This window comes from Rhizoctonia solani, chromosome 9 (genome assembly GCF_016906535.1).
Source record: "Rhizoctonia solani chromosome 9, complete sequence".
Classification (NCBI taxonomy): Eukaryota; Fungi; Basidiomycota; class Agaricomycetes; order Cantharellales; family Ceratobasidiaceae; genus Rhizoctonia; species Rhizoctonia solani.
In genome coordinates, this window is record NC_057378.1 from 1,555,498 (window position 1) to 1,582,505 (window position 27,008).

Genomic DNA, 27,008 nt, shown 5'->3' on the forward strand with positions numbered 1-27,008 from the left:
GCTTGGGCCAGCATGCAACCACTTGTACTGGTCATGTGACCATGTCCAGGACACAGGGCCTTACACCCAGGATCCACTAAGTAGTAACTACATCCACACTGCCTTAAGCAGATTACTTGTTGCACTCAGATAGCTTGTTGCCACCATAAGTGGCTTGTTTGTTGCCATAGATAGCTGCCTCACCACCTTAAGCACTTTCATTGTTGTACTTGCCAGCCTTAAGTGCCACCCCCACTTAGGTCCCAGACAATGTCTAGGACACTATGTGAATAATAGACAAGGAAACAACTGATTGTTAATGACAAAAGCAAATATCACAGCCACTAAGGAGCAACTGCAGACTGTGCAGAAGCATTATATGGTCTTAGCACCAAGGCTTGGTATGGCATCTTGATGCTGCATGTACCAAGTGTTTATGATAAACACCAAGACTACATGACTTAAGAATTAAACATATTGTCCTGGACACGGTCACATGACCAGTACAAGTGGTTGCATGCTGGCCCAAGCCCAAATTTGGGGGGTAGCAGGTGTAATCATGGGTTGTCAGCAGAGGAATAATAGGGCTCTATGGCTTAGTGGTCAAGCTGGTTCAATTCTGGCTAGTTATATTTTCCTCTGTTTATGACACATATCAAGTTTGCACAACATACTAAGAACAAGAGAAAAATTGTCTGGTTCCACTGATGCAAAAGTTGGCAAGCATACCATTCAGTGTGAAACCTTATGAATTATTGGATGGAAAATTAGAGCCTTTGCCAATGTCTACTAATTCTTTGATTGGCCATCTCACCCCTATAGCCAAGAGCTATGGGGAAACAATGGGAATGGCAGCTTTCTAGGAATGGTGAGCAGCTTGTCAAGGGTAAGGAAGCTGGTTTCTTGTTGGAGATCAGGAATAGAACCTTGTTGATTACATGGTTGGTTGTAGCTGACCATTCCATAGTAGATTATTATATGGCCTTACATATTATAATACCAGATGGGGTTGGCTTTCAAACACTCCAGAGGCTTACCCTTTATTGGATGACTTGTACAGGAGCTGTTGGCTGTGTTTGTCCTAGTAGATTTATTCAAGAGCTTGATGGTATATATGATTGATGGGTTCAGGCATTTTCAAACAAAACAAAGTGCACTCTTGGTAGATATATGGAGGTTACTAGTGTAGCTGGGTGGGGGAGGAAACAATGAGCAGTGACCTCCCCTCCCAACCATGCCCTTAGTCTTTCCAATTTCTTATGACTACATATGACCTTCCAGAGCCTGAAATGGTTGTATATGAATGCATAGATTTATTGTTTATAATGTGTGTATGATTATACCATGTGCCAACACTACCACTATGTGACCAGTACATCATGAATTGTCTTTGCCAGTGGCAGCATTGAAGCACATAATGACAAGCAAGTTTTTATTTAATTGTGTTCTAACGTTGCTGTACCACTTACATTAGATCAAGTACTTGTCTACACCATTTTGAGCAATAAAATCCCCATGTCTCGAGCTGGGTTCTTTCTCCTGCTATATAGGAAAATATTTCCATGAAAACTCGACCTGGCCACCCACCCACCTATCAGCCTAGACTACCGGCGCTTAGTTTCTGAGGGCTTGCGGGTGAGAATAGGAACACGAAGCGCCTCGCGCTTCTTTCCTTTGAGACCTGTGCTGACTTATCTCATCCACAGACTAACCTCGATAGCGAAATGAGCCGATCAGTATCGTTCGCGGTACTCGCACTTGCCAGTGTCTCATATGCTCAACTAGGAGGTATCCTCGGGTGAGTTCCACCCCCTTCACTGCCCCGAGAGCACAGCCGATTGGGGACTTCAACAGGTTGTCCGACTCATGTAACAAGGCAATGGGACAAATGGCCATTGGCCCAGCAGGAAACTGTCTCAACACAATTGGCCTTATTAACGTATTGACTACGCCAAGTGGACAAAGCTGGGTTGGACCATTTGACAATTATCTGAGCACGGTGGGTCTGGTTTGTGAACCATGGAGTGTTAATTTTACTGTCGAATAGACTTGTAGCCAACCTGCGTGTCCAGCCGAAATTCTCTCGATGACCATCGCGAGTCTGAAGGAAGGGTGCGCAACGGATCTTGCCGAAAAAGGCTGGAGTACCGATGACCTTGAGAGTGTACGCGTTGTCTTGACTTTTTTCCAACTTATCGAGCTAAATACTTTGTAGATTCTGGGACAAGGTGCCAAGTATTATCCTTCTATTCGCGAGGTACTATGTCTCCGAAGGTGAGTGGATCTTGTGCGTTTGCGGGAAAGCTGCTCACTCTCGTTCAGTACCGGAGCGGGGCAGAATTTGTGCATCACCACGACTCTCACTGAAATTCAGGACATGATGGGAGCACCACTGAATATTGGCACCTTGGTTGCAAAGACTCCACAGGCGCTCAATAGTACGTGTCCACTCGTGCGTCCTCTATTCTTGAAATTCACCTAGGCTAGGCCACTCGCTCGATATCCCCAAAAACATTTCTTGTACCCCATGTACTCAAGGAGCGTACACAATCGCTCGCCCTAACCTCCCCTCATCGGACTCGGTTAAAGCATGGGACAACTTCTGGATCAACCAGTGTGGTGAACAGTTCATTAGTACGCTTATGCCTTCTTGTTTTATTGTTTCATCCTAATATGATTTTCGTAGGCGGAACTTTGCCCGCCAGCGTGGCTCAGACTGCCAACGGGACAACCGCAACCACTACTCCCGAACCATCATCCAACAACACCCCACTTAGGCTCAACCTTCCGTCCTTGTCCGCAGTTTCTGCTTCCTTGGTCGTAGCCGTCTTCTCGGCTGTCAGGGTCCTCCAAGCATGAGGATCCGATGGAAGGAAACATGGACCATTCAGTGCATTTGCCGTGGGCTCACTGTGCATAACGTGGATTTTGTACTTCGGACCTGGACTTCACGTGTGTCAGTAGCCTCAAGGACAATTTTGTGTCATGCTACCTTGCTTGTAGAATATTCCTTTTGCTGTCTTAATACCACTCGTTCACTTTCTAGAAAACAAGAGAATGTTATGATTTGTTTATCAACCATAGATCACAATAACACAAGACAACAACAGGACGCAAGTAAAACAGGGCGCAGAGACAACATAAAGCAATATCGTTTATAGTAAATGATATACTGACTCCCAGAATCAAGAGACCGAAGCAAGAAAGAGCGCACCAGGCAAGAATCAGTCGCTGAACCTGGACAAACAAAATGAAAACCGAGATCAACCAAAACGGGTATAAGTCAAGCAAACAAAAAGCAACTACTCGTCCGGTTCTTCTTCGACATTCTGCAGTGGTGCGCCGTGCACATATCTTGACGGACTTGCTCTGCCGGGTTCGAGAGCAGGCGGGATGGGGGGCGCAGGTAAGCTCTCTCCCAGTTCATCAGACTTGATGTTCGACCCGACTCGCACAGGAAGCCTTGAAGGCTTGGGAGCAGCAAGGGCTTCTTTGTCTCGCTCGGCATACATCTGAACCAAAGACCGTACCCCACCTCCAGTGTTTCCTCCCAATCGAGAAGAAACCGGTTGGCCGAGACTACTCGTAGTAGGATCGTCAATGCTGAGGTCAGAGAACGCGATGGAGCCGGCCGTATCGTCGCCCAGTCGCCGCGAGGCAGAAGTCATCTCCTGGGTATGTCCTCCATCACTTGTAGGCTCGAAATCGCTGTCGGGTTCGTAGTCCTCGGCACTTTCATACGATGGTCGGCCTGGCGGAACGGGTTCGCTTGACGTAGGTTCGCGCAGATGACCTGAATCCCTCGAATCACGACCGTACGGTCCTTGAGAGTCACGCCCATATGTGTCCTGGCTGTAAGATATCTCCGAGTCCCTGGTGTAAGCCGCCTGTGATCCCCCAGCAGGATCGGGGCTATCCACCCTCGTGATCTCCATCTCTTCTTCGTCTTCCACAAACCTGAATCGACTCGGTGGGCTAACGGGAACAGGAGCGCTCGTAACTGTGAAATCAGCCTCGTTGTCGCCATAAACACTTCCTCTGGGCATATCTGGATCCGAGTTGGCTCGCCCGCGGCGGAGAGTGGATGTAGAACCATGAACAACAGTTGGAAAAGCAGTTGGCCCAGCACCATTCCTGAAACTTGCGTCTTGATCCCTCATTCGTCGACCCTGGTCGGCAACGAGAATATCCACCCAAGCATCGTCCTTGCTCTGTCGCCTGGAGTGGTTCCTTCCTGGTGAAGGTAATCCGAACGACCGTACGGGTGGGTGAGACTGGTCGGGACTCCCACCATCGCTCGTCTCGCTTGCAGTGCGGGTTTCAAACTCTAGACTCGAATCGTACTCGGACCCGACCATCCCACGCTTGGATGTAGATCCAAGTTTGAATCTTGCAGACAGACCACCACCAGAACGAGTGGCAGTTCCTCCAAAACGTGGGGAAGCGGTTGGTCGTTTGGGTGTGGGCGTCGTGGGCGTCACTTCCGAGCTTCCAGTCGTGTAGAGCGGAGCAGTGATCAAGATCCCTGTGCCACTCTCAATGCTTCCTTCCTCCTGTGTGCCCACGGATATTTTCCTCGTCACACCTCTAGAACTGAGCATCGCATCGAAATCTGAGTCTCTAGTATTCGAACTCTCCCTAAGACCTGGACTGCTGGGGACCATTCCACTCTGGTATGGCTTTCCATTGAGTGTGGTAGCAGGTTTCCATTGCTTGGGCTTAATAGTGAATCCAAGAGCGTTTCGTTTTTTCTTGGGGTTCGTCAATTGGTCTCGATATTCGCGGGGGACGAACTCTTCGAATACAAACCACTGGTTCGATGTTCGTGGGTCTGACGAAGTAGAAAGCGAGAGCAAAGGCCCAGTAGGCGGTAGGGCTTTGTAATCAACCTTGGGTATAACACGTCAGATCATATCCAAGCAATTGTGTAGGAATAGAAATGCTCACCAATGCCCAGTTCGAATCCCGGTGTGTCCGCTCCTCCCTCTCACTCCACCCCGAGCTCCAAATCAAGTCCGCCCAACAATCTAAAAACGCTTCTTCAACAACCCATTCTTGTCCAGCAACCGGCGTAGTCTCCCATCCGAATGTGGGAAGTACCTATGACCATGCCTACGTCAGCCAATTCATACCACCCCAACTAAAATGATAAAACCGACCTTTTGTTGCTTCTTCAACTTCCGGTGTAAATCCTCAGATGCCGTTGGCCACGTTTGGATCGTTGTGGAGAGGGGCGCGGCAAACTGAAGCGTCTCGCTCAAGGGTGCTTCGTCTCTCATGAATCCGGCAGCAGAAAAATCGGACCAGGTCATCGTTGCGCGTTTTTCGAGCCGGCTCTGAGCCCAGGGATCAGTTTCTTCGTAAAATGATATGTGAGATTCCGCACTCACCTGCCTCGCACCTTCATTCAGGTCAAACTCTAGGCGTTTCCCCTCGGTCTCGCCATCGCCAAATCCGGTAGCCATAAATTCCCCCCACTTCATGTCCGTCAGACTGCTATACTTGGCCTTTTCTTCTTCAGCGGCAGTAGCGCCTACGATACTCGTAAGTGAAGTCTCGGAGCTTAGCCATGATTGATGACCATCAGTCGACTGGGTTTTCTTGGATTCGGAAGTCAGCGTGGGAGCAGGGATATCGAGGCGCTTGCGGTAAGTGTCGGTGTAGCGAGCTGTGAGGCCAGAACCCTTGGGTACAACTCGCAACCATTCTGCGCGTCCGCTCATATCGCCCTCTCCGGCCCAGCTAGCAGCACTCTGAACCAAATCGGGGCTGTAGAGCCTGACGTTTCTGCGCACGCTTGCGACCCTGGCAGTTTTGGCTCCCCGGCGCACCCGATCGAGATCAGATGGTAGCATCTTGGGATAGCCCCGGATCCAGTCCTTTAGCCGTGAGGGTAAGCCGCCAGTGCCGGGAGTCTTCCGGCGTTGGGAGTCATCTTCCCATCGAATGTGTGAGAGCAAGAGGTGCTCGGTGGCATGTGCAGCGCGATAAAAGGAGGTGAGGGTGCTAGAGAATGAAGATGTGGCGGCAGGGACCAAGCCAAATATGAGTGGACCAAAGTATCCGGCCAGAGTAGGAGGTGTGAGGCCTGATTTGGTGGAATATGCTGTGAGACGGGATAGCAGAGTGAATATGGATGTGAATATGGGACGAGCAGGGGGTGGAATGCCAGGTAGGATGGCGGTAAAGTGATCGGGTGGGTATCTTTGTGCTATCAATACAGATGTGAGCCAGCGATCGAGCAAGACACGAGGCTGGGCCTTACCTTGTTCGTTTGCTCGCCACGCGCGGTATACTTCAAAGTCCATGATGCCATGTGTCTCTGAGCCATTGACCATCCGGACGATGCGAGCGAGACCCCATCTGTTATGGAATGAATTAGCTAACGATCGATTGAGCGAATAAGACGGACCTAATTGTCATTGCGACCTCATGGGGACCAGCAAACCTCGCTTCCTCGCGAAATCTAGTCTCTGCCTGCCTGGAGATGGGGTCGGAACATGTGCTGAGGAATGCGCGTATCAGATTCTTTACTCGTGGGGCAGATAATTTGAGCGCCTGTGTTGAGAATAGCAAGGGTGTTGACAAGCCTGTGCACGATATCAGTTGGGACCGATGACACAAAGGTGGGGAGAAAGGGCTGACATCGTAGTGTGATCTCCTCGCCGAGTATTGTCAACAAACGCTGGACATCGTCGAGAGAGAGAATTACGTCTTTTTCGGTGGACAGATATCCGTAAGGGGTGCGGGCAGGGTCATCGCGTTCGGCGCTCGAGGGAGCACTGGGTATATAACGCGGAAGAAAGCCGCCGGCCTGCAGTGGGGGAAGGGGTGGAACTAGGACAGAAATAAGGGATAAATATCAGGTAATTTCCTTGGGTAATCATGGGGGTGCGCACCAGGCTCAGCATCAGGGGATGGACTGCGCAGAAAGCTCGGTCGGCTGTCCTTGGGTATGCTCGTCGTGCGTTGGCGGCGCTTGTCCTTGTCCTTCTTGTCTTTCTTGGGTGGCACAGGCGGCAGTGTCTCCGAGCGATAGGCTCCATTAGTGCGTCCAAACTCGTCCGACGGAAAGTCAATATCTTTTCTCTTCGTCTGCGATGTTGTGCGCGCACGCGAGAAGAGAGAATGCATCTCGCTCTGTTTTCTAACGTATACAACCAGGTTCCAGCCAAGTAAAGTCAAGTTACAGCTATATCCTCACGAATACTGTCGTCAACAAGTCAACAAGAGAGCGCCTCGCCCAGCGACGCAAGTTGAAAATCGCACAACTCCGGTTGTAAAACTATCGACTGTTAACTTGACCTTGCCAATTTCCCACCTCCGGTTGCTTCCGTCTCCCTCAGGGTCATCCGTAAAGGGTCCTGACAACTGTCCCTGATCCTCGTATGCGCGTCATACGCACAAGGAACTCAATGTCAATTGTTTCTTTGCTGCGTGTATTCCTCCCCTTTGCCAAGGCGTGTGCGACCGAGGACCCAGTACGTCTCCTTCGACTAGCCTGTATGACCTCGACCATCAATCCTACACCATCGTCCTCGAATAGCAACAACCCCTGACGATGGCTCACGTTGCCCTCGCAACGGGCCCATTCTACTCCTCGAAGCTAGAACGCCCGTTGACTTGCTGCCGTGCAAAGACTGATGCGAGACGTTTATATTATGTGCTTCTTCTAGTCTTCCCGAAGCCACTCATTAATTCAGACAGCAATACAACAGTAGTTCCATTCCGACTTAAGGCTTGCGCCACGCGCATCCTCAGGCTCTTAGGTTTATTTTGTATGTACTTACTTGTAATACAATGCATGTAGGTTGCGTTTGTTGCGCACATCGCATTGCTTCCTGATCCATTGCCGATACACATGCACTTGGGCTCATCTGGCCAAACAAGCAAGTCCATGGCAACGTGGGCGACGATGTCTATTTCCCTCCTCCTGATCTAGTCTGGCAGAGCAGTTGATAACAATGCATGTATCTATCCAATAGTTTATTGTTTTTCTCAAGACTATTCGTTCAAACTTGGAGGGTACGCTGGGCAGAAAGGCCGTAGCTGGGAGCATTGAAATAGATACGACCCATCATACGAGCGAATCCTTCAGTTTATTCCTTATAATGAAGCCATACATGTACAATATACTGTGTGTAATGACCCTGGGCTTACCTCCGGGCTGAATACAGGAACACCGGTCACTTTTAGACCTTGCTAATCCATGCGTTTAAATTAAACCGGTAGAAATGCATCAAACTGCGTCCTGGCTGATGTCGTTCCAGGGAAAAAGTCTTGATTGACGTGACCCAGAGATCCTCCAAGCCATTTATTGCACCGGCTTTCTCGAGAATTTGATGACCAGGTCGAATAATAATGCTGTGACTTTTTAAGGGAATAATCCTCATTTTCGTGCGCATAGTGTAAGATGATCGGAAAATCCAATGTCATGAGCAACCCATTAACACCGCGTATGGATTGATAGTCGTGCTCTGAAGGTAAAGTTACTGGGTAAATCTAATCTTTGAGCCTTTGACTAGTGTATCCTATCAAAAAGTATCTTGGTCCAACTGGGTTTAAGGGAATATCATGAAAATGTAACTTTAAGCAAAATCTTGGATACGGTACTTCGTCTCAACACGTTGTTATGTAAGTATAGTGGTGCTTCACCATGATTACTTATATTTATTCACAGGCCATGATCATCTTCCTTGTCATGATGCGTAAATCGCCTCCAAAAAATTGAAATCAAGCAACACCTTTGATCGCTCTAAGCCCCCAAACCAACACCTTCACTCCACGGACGTAGTCCTCCATCCCTCCACAGCATCAACAACCCATCTTTTCCCAGCCCGATAATCATACCAGGCGAGTGAGGATTCTGCACAGCTCCCAAAATCGAATATGATTGACTCGAATTTCCAGCATATAGTTGAGCACGTGGTACGTCCTCTGCACGAGTTCATGAGCGTTATCTAGAAATACGCTGATAGAGACTTACTGAGTTCAACTCTGTTGCCATATCGTACCTCTCTTCGATTTCCCCTTCGGGCTGCCCTTATCTCGGGATCCTTCATACGCGACTTGACCTCTTCTGGGGACTGATTGTATTTTTGGATATCGACGACATGGACCCTGTTCCCTCGATTGGTCAACAAGAACAGAGGAGATCCAAAATTCGAGGATAACGTCCATGACGTATGGATTGAGTACTCTTCCTCGTCAAAAAGGAATATTTTCGACAAGGTGAGGTAAGATCCTACAGTTCGTTAGTTGAAGCCTTGCGGAAATGATCTATGTGACACACGGCTCTCTGTCCAATCCTACGGGACCACCAAATTAAAATGAACTCGTGCCGCATACATCTACCCATTCGACTCACCCAGTAACTAGGCTTGACCAAATGCTCCTTTATCTCAGCCCCCTCCGGAGCAAACCTGTTCAAGTCCAGCCACTGCCAGACCACAATCGTCCCACTGACGTCTATCCGGTCTTTATCATCTAGCTCTTCCTCATCACCTGCATGTATTCTAGGAAAATTCGACGAAATAGATACGAGGACGTCTTCTTTTAACCTAAGATCCTCATTGGTTTACTATTCATGAGCTAAATCGGAAAACTCACCAGGAAACATACTCAACCCCAGTCTCATGGAGATGGGTACAGCTAAACAACGGCCGTTCAACGATATGATAGTTCACGCCCCGTTCAGGCCGTGTCTCGGGCGTCGGGAAATCCGGGACTCTCCAAATCTTGATCGCCCGGTCCGCCTAACCCCCTCACTTGTTCAATCGCAGGTCCGACCACCATATCAATAGACTCACGCCGCATGTAACCACAAAAGGTCGTGTAGGATGGAAATCCTACTCGGATTCAGTCCACCACACCCCTCTATCAAGTATTGGGAACTTACAGCATGCATGACCCATGAATCGTGTCCGCCCAGTAGACTCCCAGCACCTTTAAACACCGCAATGCACGCTCCTTTTCCCTTTCCCGCTTGCTCCGGGTCTGGAACTCCCCCCGGTGGACCGGTGCGCATGACAAGCGCATCGACGGGGATGAAATGCGGTCGTTCAGACGGGCCAATCGCCATCTATTCAAAGTGAGTTGTATTTCGCGGTTGAACAAACGACGCAGACCTGGCCAAATCCCCAATCGCCATTGATATCAGTCTGGACTTTTTTCTGACCGGGCCAAAATACTGGCATGGTGGGTACATCCACTGGATCGGCCAAGGACCACATTCGAGCCGTATAGTCGTGCGAAGAGGAGAGGATGTAGTCTGGTCGTATTTTATGTGTCGTCAGATGGGTTATTCTCTGCCTCAAATCGGTCAAGGGGTGATCTGCACGACCAGGAAATAAAAGCTTACACCTCCATGTCCAGTCATGGCCCCGACCATCTCCCAACTTTCGACGTTGAATACGTGAATGATTCCAGTATCACCCCCAACGCATACCAACGGATGAAGCGTATCGAATTCGAGCGCCCACGTTACCGTTCGAAGTCTCTCTTCCTACCCAAATTAGTCCAATCCCCACCCCTCCCACAAACGTAAACCTCCTACCTCTCGAATAGTCAACGCCATAATCTCCCTCAGTTTATTTCCTCTCGTATGCACCAATCTCAACTACACAATCAACAAAGCGTACTTGCAAAAAAAAATCAATCAACAGCCAACGTACTTGATTTCCAGCACATACGGCCATACAGTCTTTCCACTTTGCAACCACCCGGTCCCACCGTTCTCCAGGCGGCTGATCTTCACTTGCTCCTCGCCACGGCATCCTAGTCGCGCGACCGCCGCCCCATAATGTACGGATGCTCGATCGTGTCCATGGGAAAAACACGGCTTTGGACAGGTGCGGTGAGGGATCGTCGGATGCGGGGTTTGTTTGGTCCTAGTGTCGGGTGGTATGGAGGATAACTGAATCAGTGGAAGAAATAGGACGTACTTGGAGGATGGATCTCATCTTGTAGTTGTGTGGTATATCAACTATAGGATCTCTATCCGGGTCTACTACGACTGGAGTCTGGGAGCTTCGAGGTTCGGTCGAAGGGACGACAATGTGAAAGTGCTGGCTTTTGTTGGCGCAAGGAACGCGGGATCATGGAGGACAACCTACAGGTCGAGCCATGTGTTGTAGCAATTCCTAAACAAGGGCGAGATTGAGATGATTATCAAAGAGCCTAGTGGATCATTTAGTAGATGTGGGTTATGAGTAAAGCAAGCTATGAAGCCCGTTTCTACTGCGCGATACAAACGCTCGTGACGGCCCACAGTGGATATGGATGTGGGAAACCATCACGTGCTTCATGTTTTTTTATTATTCATATTTAAGGAGCTACATGCGAAACAAGGCAAACCGCTCACAGGAAACCGAGGCAAACTACGCTAAGAGGAAGAGAGAGGAAACAAACGAGAGACAAACAAGAACGGACAAGCGAGGTAGTAAGCACGGGATGGCCGCGAGGACCAAGTACAGGGGTCATAAGGGCGTGATAAGCGGTGTGTCTTAAGGACAGGGGCGTGGGGCGGTCGTAAGGACGTATGGAAATGGGCGTGAGGCCCTACAGAGGTTGAGCGGTTGCCGGCGGATCTCTACACTTCCCTATTCCCGACTTAAGTATGAATTCAGTCACGTGCTTCATGCCTTTTTGCCTGAAGCGAAAGAGGGGCTATATGTCTGAATAAAGTAGGTCAAATTCTTATGGGAGGAAGCTATCAGTTTTGATTAGCAGAGGGACGTGAAGAATAACGACACGAGTCCGAATAGACAAGTTCAAGAAAAGTCAGGATGGGAGACTAGATGACGGCTGGTGCCATTTCAGAAGAGCCACTAGAGGTTCACGTTGACAGACGACAGTACGCTAAACCTAGTGTTGAACGTTGACCAAGACGAGACTAGAATCAGCGCATACAGCTGCTGACACTAATGTCAAGATCGATCAGGGTCGGGGAAGCAGTTCACGACCTCATCTGAGCTACGATTGGCGCTACAGCGGACCAGTTCCCCCCAGCTCCAATTCGGCACCCATCAATACAACGAATCGCAAGATCATAATTTCGAATTGTTACACGATAAACACTTGTATATTGCATCATAACAACGTTGGCGTGTAATCTTACGAGAAGGCCAAGACGGAATGGGGGGTATGTCGTAACGTAAGAGTCCAAGACAAGAAAAATGAGAAATGGAAAGACAAGAGTGCTACACGTGCTCCTTGGTTGGAGGTGGGTGAACTGGAGGGGCGTAACTTGGGGGTGCGCCAGGTGGCTAGAGTGCGACATAGTGAGTGGGCGATAAAGTGCCAAGCCGGGATAGGAGCTTACGGGAGCATATTGCTGCGATTGATTGTCGGGATAATAGTTGCCGATTGGTGCTCTGTATCTATCGCATGAGCTCTGTGCGACAGACAATCGTAGACAGACTCACCCCGAGTTCCATCCGCCTTGTTGATTATTGTATGGGTTGTTGTTGTTCCACTGGTTCTGCTGAACGAAATGAGCACAGCCCAAGTATCGAATCTGGAAACTCACCGGCTGGTCGTAGGAAGGCTGTGTGGGGTACTGCTGCGGTGGGTATTGTTGGTACTGGGGCTGTGGATGAAAGTGGGCTTGGTTAGAATTGTGGATGTAGGCCGCGTTGGCCTGTTGGAGTCGTCGTCGACGCATGGTGATAATCAGGGCAAAGGCGAGCATAGTGAGTGCGGCTAGAGTCAAATTAAAACAAATGCGAATTTAATTAGATGCTTGGAGCCTTACCGATACCAATGCCGATTCCAAGTCGTGCAGCATTCGACAGTCCAGAGCATCGATAGCGTCCATAGCTGCAGGACATGTTAGATGAGCTACTGATAGACCCATTCAACTCACTAGTCGTATCCACACGTCCGGGTGGCATAGGCACCTTGGGCACAAAGCAGCAATAGGATCGGAATCATGGTGGTCAAGAGTGAAGTCACCGAGGCTGAGTCAGCCGGCTTTCGTGACCAAGGAACACGTGACCGGATGCCTGTGTTTTTCGACCATTACGATGGCAGAGACGAGCGTGGCGGATGTTTCGATGGACGAGAGCGCGGCCAATCAGGCAAAGCGGTACCTCGCCTCGCAGACGCATGATATTATTATTCCGTCGTATAGCACATGGTTCGACATGGGGGCCATCCACTCGGTCGAGAAGCGCGCGCTGCCCGAGTTCTTCAACTCGCGCAACCGAAGCAAGACTCCCACTGTCTACAAGGACTACCGCGACTTTATGGTCAATGCTTATCGCATGCGTCCGGCCGAGTACCTCACTGTCACCGCTTGTCGACGCAACTTGGCCGGCGATGTCTGTGCCATCATGCGTGTCCACGCGTTTCTCGAGCAGTGGGGGCTCATTAACTACCAGGTGAGTCTCGCATTTAATCCCGTGAATTATCTAACATTTCCCAGGTCGACCCCGAAACTCGCCCCTCGGCCCTTGTTCCCCCCTTTACAGGCCACTTCCGCGTGACTGTCGACACTCCGCGCGGTCTGCAGCCCATGCACCCAGGCATTCGCCCTCCCGTCCCATCTGGCGCCTCTCATCCCCAGCCAGGCACATCCACCACCGGCCCACCCAGCCTGGAGCTGCGTAAATCCATCTACCAGACCACTCCCAAGTCCACCACCGCCCGCCCCCTCACACCCGCCCAAGCTGCCCAGCTCGCGGACTCGTCCATGTCCCATCCCTCCAAAGTCACCTATGCCTGCGACACCTGTGGCACAGACTGCACCAGCCTCCGCTACCACTCGCTCACTCGCAAGAACTACGAACTCTGTCCGAGCTGCTACACCGACGCGAGGTTCCCCAGCACCATGTTGAGCGGCGATTTTGTGCGTTTGAGCGGAGACCCCGTCGCGCCTGCACACGGGACCGACCAGCCGTGGACGGACCAAGAGACCCTGCGACTGCTCGAGGCCATCGAGATGCACGACGACGATTGGGGTGCCGTTGCTGACCAAGTCGGCACTCGCACCCGCGAACAGTGCATCCAGCACTTTCTCCAGCTCCCCATCGAGGATCCCTACTTGGACGACGGCGCCGTTGCTCTCGCTGGTCGAATGGGCGCCGTCGACCTCGGGGCTGCTGGCGGAAAGGTGGCGGCGAGCGAAGCTAGCTTGGGTCCATTGCGGTACGGTCGTATTCCATTTGACCAAGCTGAGAACCCCGTGATGAGCGTGGTCGCGTTCTTGGCGAGCGCTGTAGCCCCAGGCGTCGCAGCAGCAGCAAGTGGTCGAGCCATTGACGAAATGAAGAAACAAGCCGAAAAGGCCGCTGCAAAAGAAAAAGAAAAGGAGAAAGAAAAGGCCGCGAGCGGAGACCAGGACGGAGACAAGCCAACCGACGAGGCCGAGTCCAAAGAAAAAGAAAAAGACAAAGAAAAGGCCGCTGAATCAGAAGTAGACGAGAAGTCGAACTCGCCCAAACCAGACAAACCAATGGACATCGACTCGAACAACCCTCTCCCGACCACGCACGTCGAACAACTCGCGTCCGTGGCGCTATCAGCCTCGGCAGCCACCGCATCCCACATATCCTCCGCCTCGCTCACATCCATCCACAACCTCACCGCTCAACTGCTCCAAACCCAGATGCAAAAACTCGACCTCAAGCTCGCCGCATTCTCCAAACTCGAAGAGCTCGTCGCGCTCGAGCGGGACGCGGTCCGAAAAGAACGACAGTCGCTGATTAAAGAACGCAGAGACCTGACGCGGGAAAAGGCCAAGGTCGAACGAACGAGGGACGAAGTCCAACGCGTCTCAGCCGAGGTCAAGCGCATGGGCGATGAAGTCCGCAAGGCACGGGACGACGTACAAGAAGCCGGCCGACGCGTCCAGCTCGCCCAATCTCAGCTCGCCAACAGCCGAACCAGCAACCGCCTCCAGAGCCCATGCAGATGCCCGATATGGAGATTGGCGATTTCGCGATGAACATTGACATGACCGGCATGGACTTTTCCAATATGATGGGCATGAGCGAGATGAACGTCCAAGAGGTCGATTTGTCCCAGATGGGTGGCTTTGGAGAGGGCGATCCGGGTGGTATGCATCCCGATGGGTTTGCCAATTTGCGATAGTCTCTGCGTGTTGTATAAAACTCGACGTTTATCTTTAGTGTCTTGGTATCTAGTTGTTTTATTCGTCTCAAAGTGTGATCATGGTGAAGGCTCCTAAGCTTTGTTCAGCGGGTTCGCGTTGGTAAAATTCTCGGCGCTCCTAGAGAAAACTCCGCAACCTTTCAATCGTCTACAGACCTGAATAGCTGCAAGTTCTGTTAGAGAGCAAGAGTAAACGCGCTTGACTCGGGCTACTTGGCTCCGAAATCGAGTCGAGTTCAAAGCCTGTGCAATAACAAATTAGTGCTTAAACTCCCTAATTTCATCCCGCGGGCCTTCTATGACACGGAAGGGTACATATCTACTATCATTCTGTATTGAGAGAAAGGTGCGCTAGCGAAAGAATGGGAGAATAATGTTTCCACATCAAGAGGGCGTGAGCAAGGAGCAAAGAAAATAACAACAAGATTGAGCATTCGATCGCCTGGAGTTGGAGCAAGACCTGCGTATAAATACTGATAGACTCTGTTGTCTCTTGTGTTGTTGCTGGATCTCACTGTAAAGTTTGAACAAGTTCCAGCGCTTGACCCAGAAGCTCAAAGTTTCAGACATGGCACCGATCTTTTTGCGATAATAGTAATAGTTATATAATTACGAATAACATAGCTTTATAGCTATGTAGTGATGGCTAGACATACGGCTGGTGTTGTCCAACTAGCGCTGTATCCCTAATCTCCTTAGGGTCTCCACTAACTCAAATTCTGGGCTATGCGTACTTGTGTGGATGATCATATCACTATGAAACATAAAACAGTACAGTAGTGGATCTTTACATACACTCTGCTCAGCTATCTTCCGGTGATTCTAAAGCTGGCTATCCTTAAATCCGACCATACAGCCGGTCGGCCCTCATCTCGAGTCCTAGCCCATATATCCTCTAATTCTAACATGAAGTCGTTACCTACTGTTCCCTTCTTTGCAAACTCCTGGACGCCCAGTATTCTCCGCCGAAGGGTTTCTCTATCTCTCTCTTCAGTTGTAGCGACTCCGGCCTGGATGTTAATTCAGGGGGCGTAATCACAATACAGTATTTCCGAAGATACTCACAATCACTACCGGAGGAGACAGGTGAGCATCAGGATATCGCCCTGGTTTCATTCCCCGGAAGAGTCGCATAAAGCCCTTCTGAGCTTGTATTACACGAGGATCATTGGGGCTAGCTTGGCACAACACCTGGGAAACGGTGTTAATAGAAGCCCGAAAAAGAAGCGAGGAACGTTGTTATATACATACCATATAAAGGTAAATCAACACTGCGTACCTCCAGCACTCTTGTACTAGCGTTCTCGCGAGTCGCAACAATGGATCACCTGATTCAGCAGCTGAAAGCTTGATTTGTGGCAAGTTTGTTTCTACCCAGGTGACTAGCGATGAATTGTGGGCAGCCCCCGGTATTTCACTCAATGAGTTAATCCAGGCGAACAACAGGGCGAATGGTCCAGGAAATCCAAGGTGCCACTGCGAACCATGATTGTTTTGTTGATACAATCGCTCGCATAATTCAAGAGAAAAGGGCACCTCGTACTTGAAGTAGGTGGGGTTTCCAGTAGTCACACTTTGGAGAACATCCAGGTTCACAAAGAATTGGAGACTAATGTTCGATTCCAGCATAATATTCGCAATATTAACCGGCTGTCCTGGTAACTCGGGGCATCCGTATCGGAACACGGGCGCAGCATAATCTAAGGACTGGAGACATACGACCAGGGGCTGCGTAAAAATCTGTAGTGAAAACACCTGTGTTCCCGGGCCGTGAGCTAAGCAAACTTTTAGTCTAGACTCCCTCATACCTCCATCATATAATCCAACGTGCGTATCGCGTTGTGCCTGTCCGATTCAAGTGAACACGACATAGGCAGTGTGGCCATGAAAGTATGGCCTCTTTGTTGTCCATCCGAAACCAAGTGGTCAACAATAAACTTTCGCGCGCCATCTATTACCAAGTTTCTTGCAAAGGCATCCATAACGTTGGCAATCAAGATGGTTCTCGTTCGTGTATTATCGGATGAGAAAAGCGCCACGAGTCTCTCGCGCATGGTATGCACTATTTTCAGAGGCTCGAATACCCTAGCTATGGCCCACCGAGAATCTGAGTATAGCATCAGCTCCAATTAAATCTTGAGGCCGAGCTTAAGAACGGCGACTCACAGCTATACAGCACAAAAGGCAACGAATTGTCTTCCGCATTTTTATCCAGAGTAGGGTTTGTACAAAGCAAAGCTCGAATCCCTTCAAGATCATGTTCATTTCCTTCGTCTTCGTCTTCATCTTCATCTTCGTTTCCGGCGCGACGAAACAGGAATGCCTGTGGCATCTGTCTAGTGGTTATCAGGCTCCTATCATCCGAAAGGGGAATGATATTCGGCGAATTAAAGGATTTGCTGGTTGCATTGAACGGATGTGAGGAAGGAACAGAGGGAACGAAGGGCCGAGACGAATATGAGCTGAAGGAATCGGGCAAGGTAATACTTGGATTTAGATAAGGTTTGTCGCTCGATATCTCAAGATGGTTTGAACAAGTGACCACGGTTGTATCCCGAATAGTAGTCACGGCTGATACAGAATCGGAAGCAAGAGCAAAATCCGAAATACGTCCAGAGACCTCTCCAGATGATACGACCGATCTGTCCCAAATGGTACGAGGAGCTGGTTTCGTTCTCCTCACCCGGCTTCCGTTACCTTCTAACTGTTCGACGTACTCATATTTGCAAGACCTCCCAGACGCTAGACATCGCTGACATTGGGGCTTGCCCTCGTCACATTTCTTACGCCTATTTGCGTCTATGTGGGTCACAAAGTAGCAGCAACGAGTACAGTAGAACCTGAGAATTCGTATACATTCGGGAAATTGGAAATAGGACAATTATACGGATTGACAGAGAGTTCACAACATGTACAAATGAGCGGAAAAGCAATCACGTGGGGGTACTGCAGAAGCAACATAGATAAAAGATAAAATAAGACAAGTACATCCTCATCACAGAATATGCTCGTAAGACTGCCTAATCTCATCAGCAATGGCCTCTTCCGAGGGTGGGGCCCCGGTCTCAATGTGCTGATCCACATCTATGAACTCACGGGCGGAAGGGCACGTAGTTCCAGCAAGGACTGGTTGTCGGCTGCTAAGTAGATCGAGTAGGGCAATCATGAATAAGCCAAGCTGTGTTTGAAGGGGTAGAATACAAGCTTGCATGCGTTTTCACCCTTATATGCGCACAATCGCCGAATATTTCGGCCGTGGCTATGACTCAAGCCACTTGGTTTGTAAGGTGGCGGTGAGGCTCACTCAGCATTCAGCTTTTCGGGTGGCACAATTTCCAATAATTGATGGGAAAAGCCCATTGCCTATTTAGGCCGCTTTTATACGAATTAACGTTACACAAATTCTCAGGTTCTACTGTAATACAGCGTTCACCGCCTCACCTGGCTTTACATGTTGAGCACCCCATTCTGGATCTCATAGACATTTGTTTCTTCGGATGAGGTTGTGTTATCAACGTCGTTAGACAAACGTTTCAACTTACCCAAGGACGCAACGATGCTTCGGGTGCCTGGCAACACCGTTACGATATTTGGTACTATACCCTATTTTTGGCGCCCAATTCCCGACATAGATCCTAACATCTCCTATTTCATTTGAGGATGGTATGGGTAAACATAGTCTACTCCTCGTGCCAGAACACAACAAGTCGGTATCAAGAGACTGTGCCCCGATGCAGAATAAGTCAGAATAGGCTCTTCATTTCAAGGGGATCAGTCACCTCGGAATCGGATGTATACGCAGGGACTTTCTTACAACGTGGGTATTCTTACCGATAATCATTTATCGCACGATATCCAAGGTTCTTTCGAGCGAGCTTGACCGGTGCACTTAAGAAATACCCCAGCCGAATAACGTCGGATGTGAGCTGCCGTTAGTCTTCAGTGCGATTCGAGTTCACGCATGGGCACATAACGTGAATTTCAATTTTATACTAGATATGGGAGGTGATATGTATGAACTTGATTCCGGTCCCGTACAGTGTCCACCAGTCCCCGACCCAGATCACCGGCCCTATTGGCGAATAGGTGGCTGTGCTCATATCCAGTTGATGAGGGCAGAAAGCACACGGCGGGCCCATATCCCATCGTGGTGAAACCCGATATCCAGGGGATTGAAAAACCTTGTTTGCCTCTGTGGGTTGTACCATCACGCAATGCTACATAAAGATGGGCGAACGAATCGCTCGTGGATCAAACCACGACATGGGCTTTTCTGAGTTGCCTGTAGAGCTGATCTATCTGATTCTCCAGTTTACAAGCAATGACTTTACAACTTTGTTAAACCTCTACGTGATTGACCGACAAACGTACCGATTTTTACGCGCACTTGTTTATCAATCCGTCAGAGTTACATCTGTCAGGTCACTAGGCTCATTCTACGAAGTAGTGACATCGCTTCGACCTAGATACTCCACCTACGTAACTACGATACAGATTGGTCCTGAGTGTTGTACCGATAGCGATGACTCTCTTCAGCTGCCTAAAGGACTTATCACGCAGCTTCGATGTGTACTTGGGAGTTTGGATAATCTGAAATCTTTGTCTCTCATGGTTCCTCGCAACGCACTGAATGAAATATTGGACAGGCTTACAGTTCCATTCAGCCTCAACGCGTTTGTTCACTCCGGGGAATACTCAGCCTCGCTATACCGTTTCCTCCAGACTCAATCCTCTATTACTAAACTGGGTTGGCATAGATCCACGACCGAGAGTGACGCAGATTCATTGCGCAACTCGTTGCAGTCTAATCCCGATTTATTGCCAAAACTTGATCAATTAGAGGGGTCCGCTCCGATTGTTACTTCCCTGCTATCCTTACGACCGATTTCAACGGTGACTGTCCTACAAGCATCCGTATTCCTATCGAATGAGCATATGTGGGCGCTGAGGAGATCGCTTGCGCAGTCCATGGTCCCCGTGACTCGGGTTCGTAGTGTGGAGGACCGTCGAATGGAGGGGGGGGAAGCGTGGGGGTGGTTTGTGTTGCATCTACTATCTGAACACTCATTACGCTCGATTATAAAAGTATTCTCATACGAAATACGTTGACCGGTATGTTTCTCTATCATTTCCATTTTGAGCACCACAAGTGATATTACCTTTTAGGGATGACAGCGACCGTGGATGGGCGGTGGAATAGGTTCTTATGCACAGTTACTCCTCTGAAATACAGATTTGTCATGTAATCCCGGAGGCTCAACCAGTTCCACCACTCATGTAGAATACTCATACAATAGAATCACACCTCATCTTTTCGTCAACTCGTCTCAACTCTGAAGCGCGAAATCGAAATGATGTATTAGGTACTCATCCAAACTGGTGGACGGCATAAAAATGGAGAAAGGCACCTGGCTCGGGTGCGGTGCAGAACACTAATTAAAGGCCCATCCAAGTGTGTATTTTCGATGAGTGATTACGAGAATTTCCATCTGGAAAGACAAACTTAAGTTTCGCTCGATGGATTGAAGAAAGGACATACTTGTTGCCACAGACTGTGCAGCTGGAAAGATATTAAAGGTTAGCTTGATAAAGAGCAGGGTTAGTATTCACGAGACGTACGTGACAAAGGTCTACGAGGTATTGAATTAGTCAATTTATCAAGCAGGGAATGCTATATATACGTACCGTCATAGGTTCATCAGCAGAGCGAGTCTGAGCTTGCCTGTACCGAGTTTTGAACTGTACCCAATTTATTAATAAAAGGTCATATCGGATATATCGAACGAGAACATACGTTCTTGCACCTTCCACATTGGAATGCATCCGTCTCGGCTTCTGGCTCGCCAGCGCCCAAAGCAGCGTGCACATTTGCTTCATTCAGCGCACTGTTCTGTTGTTTGCGTTCTTCGGATGCCATTTCCTAATGTGCGAGAATTTGAATTTAATTTTATGCATACTTGCTCTGGATTCCCCAACTCACCTCAGGTGTCATCTTGACAAATTTTTCGGCTGAGATATCTCCACTGACAACTGCCTCCCTCAAGCCAGGGTTCTTCTTGTCCTTGAGGTTATTGAATAATCGACGCATTTTGGTGCTGTACTCTTTCGTGACACCATCGAACTCCTTGTAGACTTGATACTCGATAGCGTAGACTCGTTTGAGAATCTGTTCGATCGCTTTGTACAGCAGGTGGCGTTAGTGCGCGTAATCAAAAAGCAACCAAATGAGTCGACTCACGGGCACCCGAATCACTAGCCATCGCGTCATACAGTAACTCCATGCATTTGTCTCGAGTCTTGTCGCCCTTGGACTCGATCTTGACGGCATCGGTCTTGACAGTTCTAACTACATTGGATTGGGGTTGGTTCAAGGTCGGTGTAGGTTTGGACGAAGTAGGTGTGGATGCAGCGGTAGTGCTGACGGATTGCTTGCGCGAGGGTGGGTCAATAGGCGAGGGTTGTGGTTTGGTAGGCTGAGACGTGGCGGCCGGCGGAGGCGTAGGTTTTCCTAGAGAAATATTGATAAAGTGCAGTGCAAAGCTGTAAAGCATACACACCTGACGGTGTAGCAGTCGAGGGGGTCGAGGGTGTTCCACCCGAAGCTTTAACCTTCTTACCAGCTTCAACAGCCTCTTTCCATTTCTTTACCAGCTCCTTAGCGAGATCCGCAATCTCTTTTCGGGGATGAGACCGTAATTTGCCAATCGCAAGGCCAGCTTTTGTTTCCTAAATAGTACTGTCTAAGACGGATCCTCTGGTAAACAAAAGATGACGAACTTACCCTGAGTAATTCTTCTGTGGCCACCACACTTTGCTTCAACTGCTTCAGAATCGTGACACCATCCTGAAAGGCGCAAAGAGGTCAGTGGGACATGTTCAGAAAATCAAACTTGAATAACTCACCTCTGGTTTTCCAGTGGTGGTGGCGGTTTGGAGGTCCTTGATAAGCTTTTTGACCTCTGCTGCCTCCATTTTCGATTCACGTGCTTTTTTTAAGGGAGATACAGGAATAACGCAAAACTATTTATGTAGTCAGTGCGAGAAATGTACTACAACCGGCTTAATCTACACTATGGGCTCCCTTGTTAATCCGTCGCACACGACCGCAATCAACAAGCCCTCAGCGCCTATTTTCCAACATCTTTCTTAGGCTGACCTAAGCTCCTGCTAACGTCAGCTTGGCGCTAACTCTCACATTCCTCCTAGCTTCTTCTGGCTGTCGCTGCCTGGATGTGATCTCAAGCTATACTGTATATAACTCTACGAATCAGGTGCAATGGAAAAAAGATTAACTGCTTGGTGCTCGAAGTTTCATTCATTGACAACGTCCTTGCCCATTGTGGCTCCCGAGGCTATTGCTCTTCCCCCCTTGGCGTTTGATCGCAACCTAGTATAGTTCTATCATTCACACTGCGTAACCCCACATGACCATATGTTCCGTGAATATTCAATAGTGCCTCAGGTCTCCGGTGACCTCAACCTTTGGAGCTACCTACGCGGGAACCCGCGGCATTCCACATTCGGTTATCGCCAACCTCCACCACAAGCTTCACACGTAAACTTGGCAGAAGGTTTATCTCATTTGCAAACAAAGAAGGATTCACCACTGACTGATACGCAGGGGGAACTTCTACATAAGGATAGATCTGGATCCAATGCGCCTGGGAGAGTTGATTCTGGGGTTGGTTTCCCAATCGGTTATCTTGCATTTGCTCTTCTCGTGGTTTATCTTTGCTATTAGCGGCTGGTGCTGGAATGCCAACAATATGCTCACAAGCATATAAACCTATGGCCTTCTTGACCGACGTGCAACACCTTACATCTCGGTTCATCGGTCTATCTTACAATGACACCCCCTGTTGCGACCTCTTCATACACATTGGACTCGGAACCTGCTTCACCTGTGGATGCATCCCAGAAGTCCCTTCCTGCTCAATGGTATCGTGATGAGAGGCAATTCATTTATTTTTATCCAATTAGCTTGCTGCTCAATCCACTTGATATACAGAATCTACCACATCGAACGCCGCGCCATTTTCTCTAAACTCTGGATGTTATCCACTCATACCTCACGATTCCAAAAGCCAGGGGACTATCTCAAACTCGAACTTGCGGGGTATAGCTATTTTGTTATCCTCACCAAAGAAGGAAACTATGTTAGTTCTCATCATTCTCCATCTTCTACCTACTATCACCTGACATAAGTTCTTCCTCTTCTTTTTTGTAGAACGCTTTCCACGTAAGTCGTCCACAGCGCGTATCATCGCCAAGCCTCCGACCCATATAGTGATTGTACTTTTCAGAACGTATGCCGTCACCGTGCCTTTCCGCTTGTCCAAAAAGAGACTGGCTCAAGTACTGTTATCGGATGCAAGTACCACGGATGGTCCTACTCATCTTCGACTGGCGCTCTAATCAAGGCTCCAAAGTTCAACAATGTCCCCAGCTTCAAGCCTTCCGAAAACGGACTATTCCGTATTCGAACACACGTCACCTCGGCTGGATTCATCTTCATTAATTTGCGGCGAACATCGATAATGATGATGGCGTACCGCCCGTACCGACTGAGGCTGATATGATCCTGAGAAGCGACCCAAGTCGTATTCCTCCTGGGCAACTTACTTTCGAGGAACATTTCGGAGATCTTGTCAGCGAGTGGAGTAATTTTAGCCTTGGGATTATGAGTATGCATATAGCTGGTAAGTAACCATAGCTTTAGGACGGTATTGTAACTCATGGGTTTGTATAATTAGGACCGTGACCGGCGCATACAACTGGAAGGTGTGTTCTCTTTTGGTATTTCACATCACCTTCTAACACTTGATCAAAGACACTCATGGATGGATACCAAGAATGCTACCACTGCAATATTGCTCATCCAGGTGAGTACGAAACCAACCCTCTTCATTCCGAATCTAAGAAACGCCATTTCTTCAGGCTTTGCCAAATCTCTCTCCCTTGATACCTACAAAGTAACTCCTAAGACGAACTTTGCGCGCCACACTGCCGACAATAATTCTAAACCAAACGCGATTCAACCCAAGGGCGCTGGCCAAGATGATGCCCCACCAACATTTACCTTTGTCTTCCCTGCATGTGGGTCACTGTTACGGATGTCATGTGGTATATGTAGGTTGAATTGTGTATTGTTGGATTGATATAAGAGGCGCTAATTTCGAGACCAGGATGCGTGTGGTTCCTCTGAGTGCTACACAACCAAAATGGAATATGATGTGTTCAAGAGAAAAACTGTGTCTATGGAACGCTTGAAGGAGTATATGGAGTTTTATGAGCAGGTGATTCAAGCTATCTTGTATCAAATAGTAAGGTTATTGACCGAAAGCTGATAGGTCGAAGAGGAAGATTACTTGCTATGTGTAGCTACCCAACGAAATCTCAATACGGGTATCTACAGCCGCGGTGTGCTCCACCCGAGCAATGAGGTTCGCCTACCATCCGAGGCAAAATAAGCTTTTTACTCACAATCTCGAGTAGAACGGAGTACTATATTATCAAGCTCGCGTCAAGGAATATGTTGAGGAGCATCTAGCACTTGAGAAGAGGCTTGGGCACGAATGGAATCCCGCAACGCCCAGGTCTCAATGCGAGGATAAAAATCCCAAGGGATGCGGGGGTGAAAGCATCGACTCCGTTTGCACGGTACGTAGTTCTTGATTAGGTTTTATATTGTTATTGATGAGGCCAACTTTCGTACAGAGCTTGGGTCCCGAAATGACATGGTGAAAATACATGGTGAAAATAAATACACTGTGGCCACATCTGATTATACATGTATTAAATTCGAGATACAACATTTGTGCATAGTTAAAGACTTAATCTCGTTGAGCAACACCTACTTTAGGGTTCATTCCCTGGTCAAACACCACATAAACATGCTTCAGGAACACGTCCCCAAGATGTCCTGTTTGTTCTGCCCTCGGCTCTGAATGGCCCCGTAGGCCATTCCATCGCCAGCATCTGAAAATGCTAAATCTTCACTAGGGATGGTGAATAACCATTTTCCGATTGAGAATGCGAGTTTGGGGACGCAAGCATCGGTCGGGAAGATGTAGCCACCTGGAGAAAATACTTAATATTTGATAATCGATATGAGTCAACTTACCTAGAGTTCGGTCTAACTTTGCCCCCGGGATCTGAGAATATAAATTCTCAACGGTTCTATCATCCATTAGGATAAGAGTGGTCCCAGTGTCCTGATTGAAGCATATTCAACCTGAAACTTTGGTTATCAAGATACTACTCACTATGATGGCGGTATTCAAATGCCCTCGGTCATAAATGTTGTGACCAATCTTCACATAAGGGAGACCACTATAAATTCGATAAATGTGCATGTGGTATAAGTGGTATAGTATGAATGAACCATACCTTCCCACCACCATTATCACTGATAACATCCTGCCAATATAACTTGCTCGCGTGGATGTGCTCGCTGATGTAGCCGAACGTGTAAAATCCGTGAGAATCATGTTGTCTAGCTTGACGGTAAAAATCGGCTACTATGGAGGTAAATAGATGTATCTTAATCAGAAAAGTAAACGAAATACTTGCATCCTTTATTAGCCCTTGTTCGACCATATTCTGCATTGGAGTCTTCTGTTGATACGGCTTCACCGTATTTAACTTTGGGACTGCGCTCGGGTCGAGTCAGATAATGCATCTATGATATCCTGTGTGGGCTTACAAGCTAAACCGAGTAGTCCATCACTTCCGTCTTTCAAGAATTCGTCGCTGAGGTGCTGAGATACTCCCACTGCTGGCTTCTAATAGTAATATCTCCGATGGCTACTGTATCTAACACCACATCCCCGGAAGCGTGCGAGCCGTCTCCATAGCTAATACTCCAAGTCACCTGGAACTCGTTCAGAGGTTCTACTTTTGTGGGGGGTGTACACACGATGGCTTTCAATTTGCGCACGGTTTGCTCGAATTCAGAAGATCGAACCCAAAAATCGGACGATCCGGTGCTAATTGTCATTCATAGTCGTGTAAGTGGGCGCAATTCAACGATAACCAGGAGATATAAACGACGCACTCGAAATCCAAGATAAGAGTAACCCCTTGATTTCCATTCAGTGATTCGACTTATACTCTTTCACTGCTGCTTACCAGGTGACCCGACTGTTATTGGGCATGCGTATTCGGAGTCTAAGCAGAGTATCAGAAATTGAGACCATGCTTCAATTAGCATTATCACCGTTGTGAATATCCTCCGCCTGAACAATAGCCATCCTATTGTCAGGCCCTTTTACATCCAATCCACTGCATTGTTGCCCAATATCTCCCTCCAGTGTTTGTGGTGGAACACACAAGCCGCGATTTCGTCGAAGAAGAAAGGTGTATGGTTGGTGGGGCCAATTTTATACTTTCTCACAGATTTGGCATACTATGGTGGCAATAACATGAGTGGCCCCACATGAAATTAGTATAAGGCTTCAACTCACAGCATTGGGTCCGTGCCGTCGATGCAGTGTGTTACGATGCGCATGTATGGAAAATCCTGCTGGTTTGTAATGAACAGTCCCATAGTCGGAGTGAATTTCGGGCAGGATCATTTGAACTCAGGGCAGCTTGATTTATCTTGCACTGTCCAGGGCCACAATATATACACTCTTTTCATTCCAAGATAGTTTGCTAGGCAACCATTTCTATCTCCGGTGCCTAATTTTGATGAGGAGATGCCGCAGTCGTGCAGATGATTGCTATTTATATGCATCAGCGAAATATTTACGTTTATGTGGGGCGAGAGATATGGGCTGGTTTTAGACTAACACGGCGAGAAGACGCAGGGCAAATATGAATTATTTTACATATATATGAACTTCCTCCAATCCAAGTGAAGAACGATAGCCCCCTTGTCAGCATGAAACGAATAGTCGACGGAGTTTATCTAT

General features: G+C 48.5%; 8 protein-coding genes across 8 annotated transcripts; 3 read left to right on the forward strand and 5 right to left on the reverse strand.

Moving 5' to 3' along the window:
- Positions 1-1,703: 1,703 nt before the first annotated feature.
- On the forward strand, positions 1,704-2,838 carry RhiXN_08015 (uncharacterized protein; the record flags this gene model as incomplete). The annotated part of the gene is made up of 7 exons (XM_043327831.1): positions 1,704-1,777; positions 1,834-1,978; positions 2,027-2,143; positions 2,195-2,253; positions 2,302-2,417; positions 2,467-2,613; positions 2,666-2,838. 7 exons carry the CDS (start codon positions 1,704-1,706, stop codon positions 2,836-2,838), a joined length of 831 nt encoding a protein of 276 aa, XP_043183216.1.
- Positions 2,839-3,281: 443 nt separating this feature from the next.
- On the reverse strand, positions 3,282-7,113 carry RhiXN_08016 (uncharacterized protein; the record flags this gene model as incomplete). Its single annotated transcript, XM_043327832.1, has 8 exons — positions 3,282-4,868; positions 4,927-5,079; positions 5,139-5,315; positions 5,370-6,190; positions 6,245-6,342; positions 6,392-6,569; positions 6,625-6,816; positions 6,879-7,113. 8 exons carry the CDS (start codon positions 7,111-7,113, stop codon positions 3,282-3,284), a joined length of 3,441 nt encoding a protein of 1,146 aa, XP_043183217.1.
- A 1,621-nt stretch (positions 7,114-8,734) lies between these two features.
- RhiXN_08017 (uncharacterized protein) lies at positions 8,735-11,105 on the reverse strand (the record flags this gene model as incomplete). Its single annotated transcript, XM_043327833.1, has 13 exons — positions 8,735-8,916; positions 8,966-9,223; positions 9,272-9,287; positions 9,347-9,539; positions 9,589-9,734; positions 9,789-9,827; positions 9,878-10,060; positions 10,107-10,286; positions 10,340-10,483; positions 10,535-10,597; positions 10,653-10,868; positions 10,923-11,045; positions 11,094-11,105. The coding sequence occupies 13 exons, from the start codon at positions 11,103-11,105 to the stop codon at positions 8,735-8,737; spliced, it is 1,755 nt and encodes a 584-aa protein (XP_043183218.1).
- Positions 11,106-12,179: 1,074 nt separating this feature from the next.
- Positions 12,180-12,912, reverse strand: RhiXN_08018 (uncharacterized protein; the record flags this gene model as incomplete). The annotated part of the gene is made up of 6 exons (XM_043327834.1): positions 12,180-12,245; positions 12,302-12,353; positions 12,405-12,460; positions 12,509-12,681; positions 12,734-12,798; positions 12,845-12,912. 6 exons carry the CDS (start codon positions 12,910-12,912, stop codon positions 12,180-12,182), a joined length of 480 nt encoding a protein of 159 aa, XP_043183219.1.
- Positions 12,913-13,004: 92 nt separating this feature from the next.
- On the forward strand, positions 13,005-15,072 carry RhiXN_08019 (SWI/SNF complex protein; the record flags this gene model as incomplete). Its single annotated transcript, XM_043327835.1, has 3 exons — positions 13,005-13,361; positions 13,406-14,806; positions 14,860-15,072. The coding sequence occupies 3 exons, from the start codon at positions 13,005-13,007 to the stop codon at positions 15,070-15,072; spliced, it is 1,971 nt and encodes a 656-aa protein (XP_043183220.1).
- Positions 15,073-15,899: 827 nt separating this feature from the next.
- Positions 15,900-22,065, reverse strand: RhiXN_08020 (transcription elongation factor S-II; the record flags this gene model as incomplete). The annotated part of the gene is made up of 14 exons (XM_043327836.1): positions 15,900-16,103; positions 16,159-16,284; positions 16,345-16,848; positions 16,902-17,200; positions 17,260-17,735; positions 20,633-20,653; positions 20,713-20,723; positions 20,779-20,832; positions 20,888-21,013; positions 21,074-21,270; positions 21,332-21,601; positions 21,651-21,819; positions 21,875-21,937; positions 21,997-22,065. 14 exons carry the CDS (start codon positions 22,063-22,065, stop codon positions 15,900-15,902), a joined length of 2,589 nt encoding a protein of 862 aa, XP_043183221.1.
- An 874-nt stretch (positions 22,066-22,939) lies between these two features.
- Positions 22,940-24,837, forward strand: RhiXN_08021 (choline monooxygenase; the record flags this gene model as incomplete). The annotated part of the gene is made up of 10 exons (XM_043327837.1): positions 22,940-23,036; positions 23,074-23,249; positions 23,764-23,792; positions 23,847-23,874; positions 23,924-23,975; positions 24,031-24,222; positions 24,274-24,389; positions 24,444-24,536; positions 24,589-24,753; positions 24,811-24,837. 10 exons carry the CDS (start codon positions 22,940-22,942, stop codon positions 24,835-24,837), a joined length of 975 nt encoding a protein of 324 aa, XP_043183222.1.
- Positions 24,838-24,991: 154 nt separating this feature from the next.
- RhiXN_08022 (aspartyl protease) lies at positions 24,992-26,669 on the reverse strand (the record flags this gene model as incomplete). Its single annotated transcript, XM_043327838.1, has 12 exons — positions 24,992-25,170; positions 25,217-25,307; positions 25,359-25,425; positions 25,478-25,613; positions 25,662-25,745; positions 25,799-25,877; positions 25,967-26,081; positions 26,150-26,174; positions 26,224-26,262; positions 26,312-26,359; positions 26,425-26,500; positions 26,559-26,669. The coding sequence occupies 12 exons, from the start codon at positions 26,667-26,669 to the stop codon at positions 24,992-24,994; spliced, it is 1,050 nt and encodes a 349-aa protein (XP_043183223.1).
- Positions 26,670-27,008: the final 339 nt, after the last annotated feature.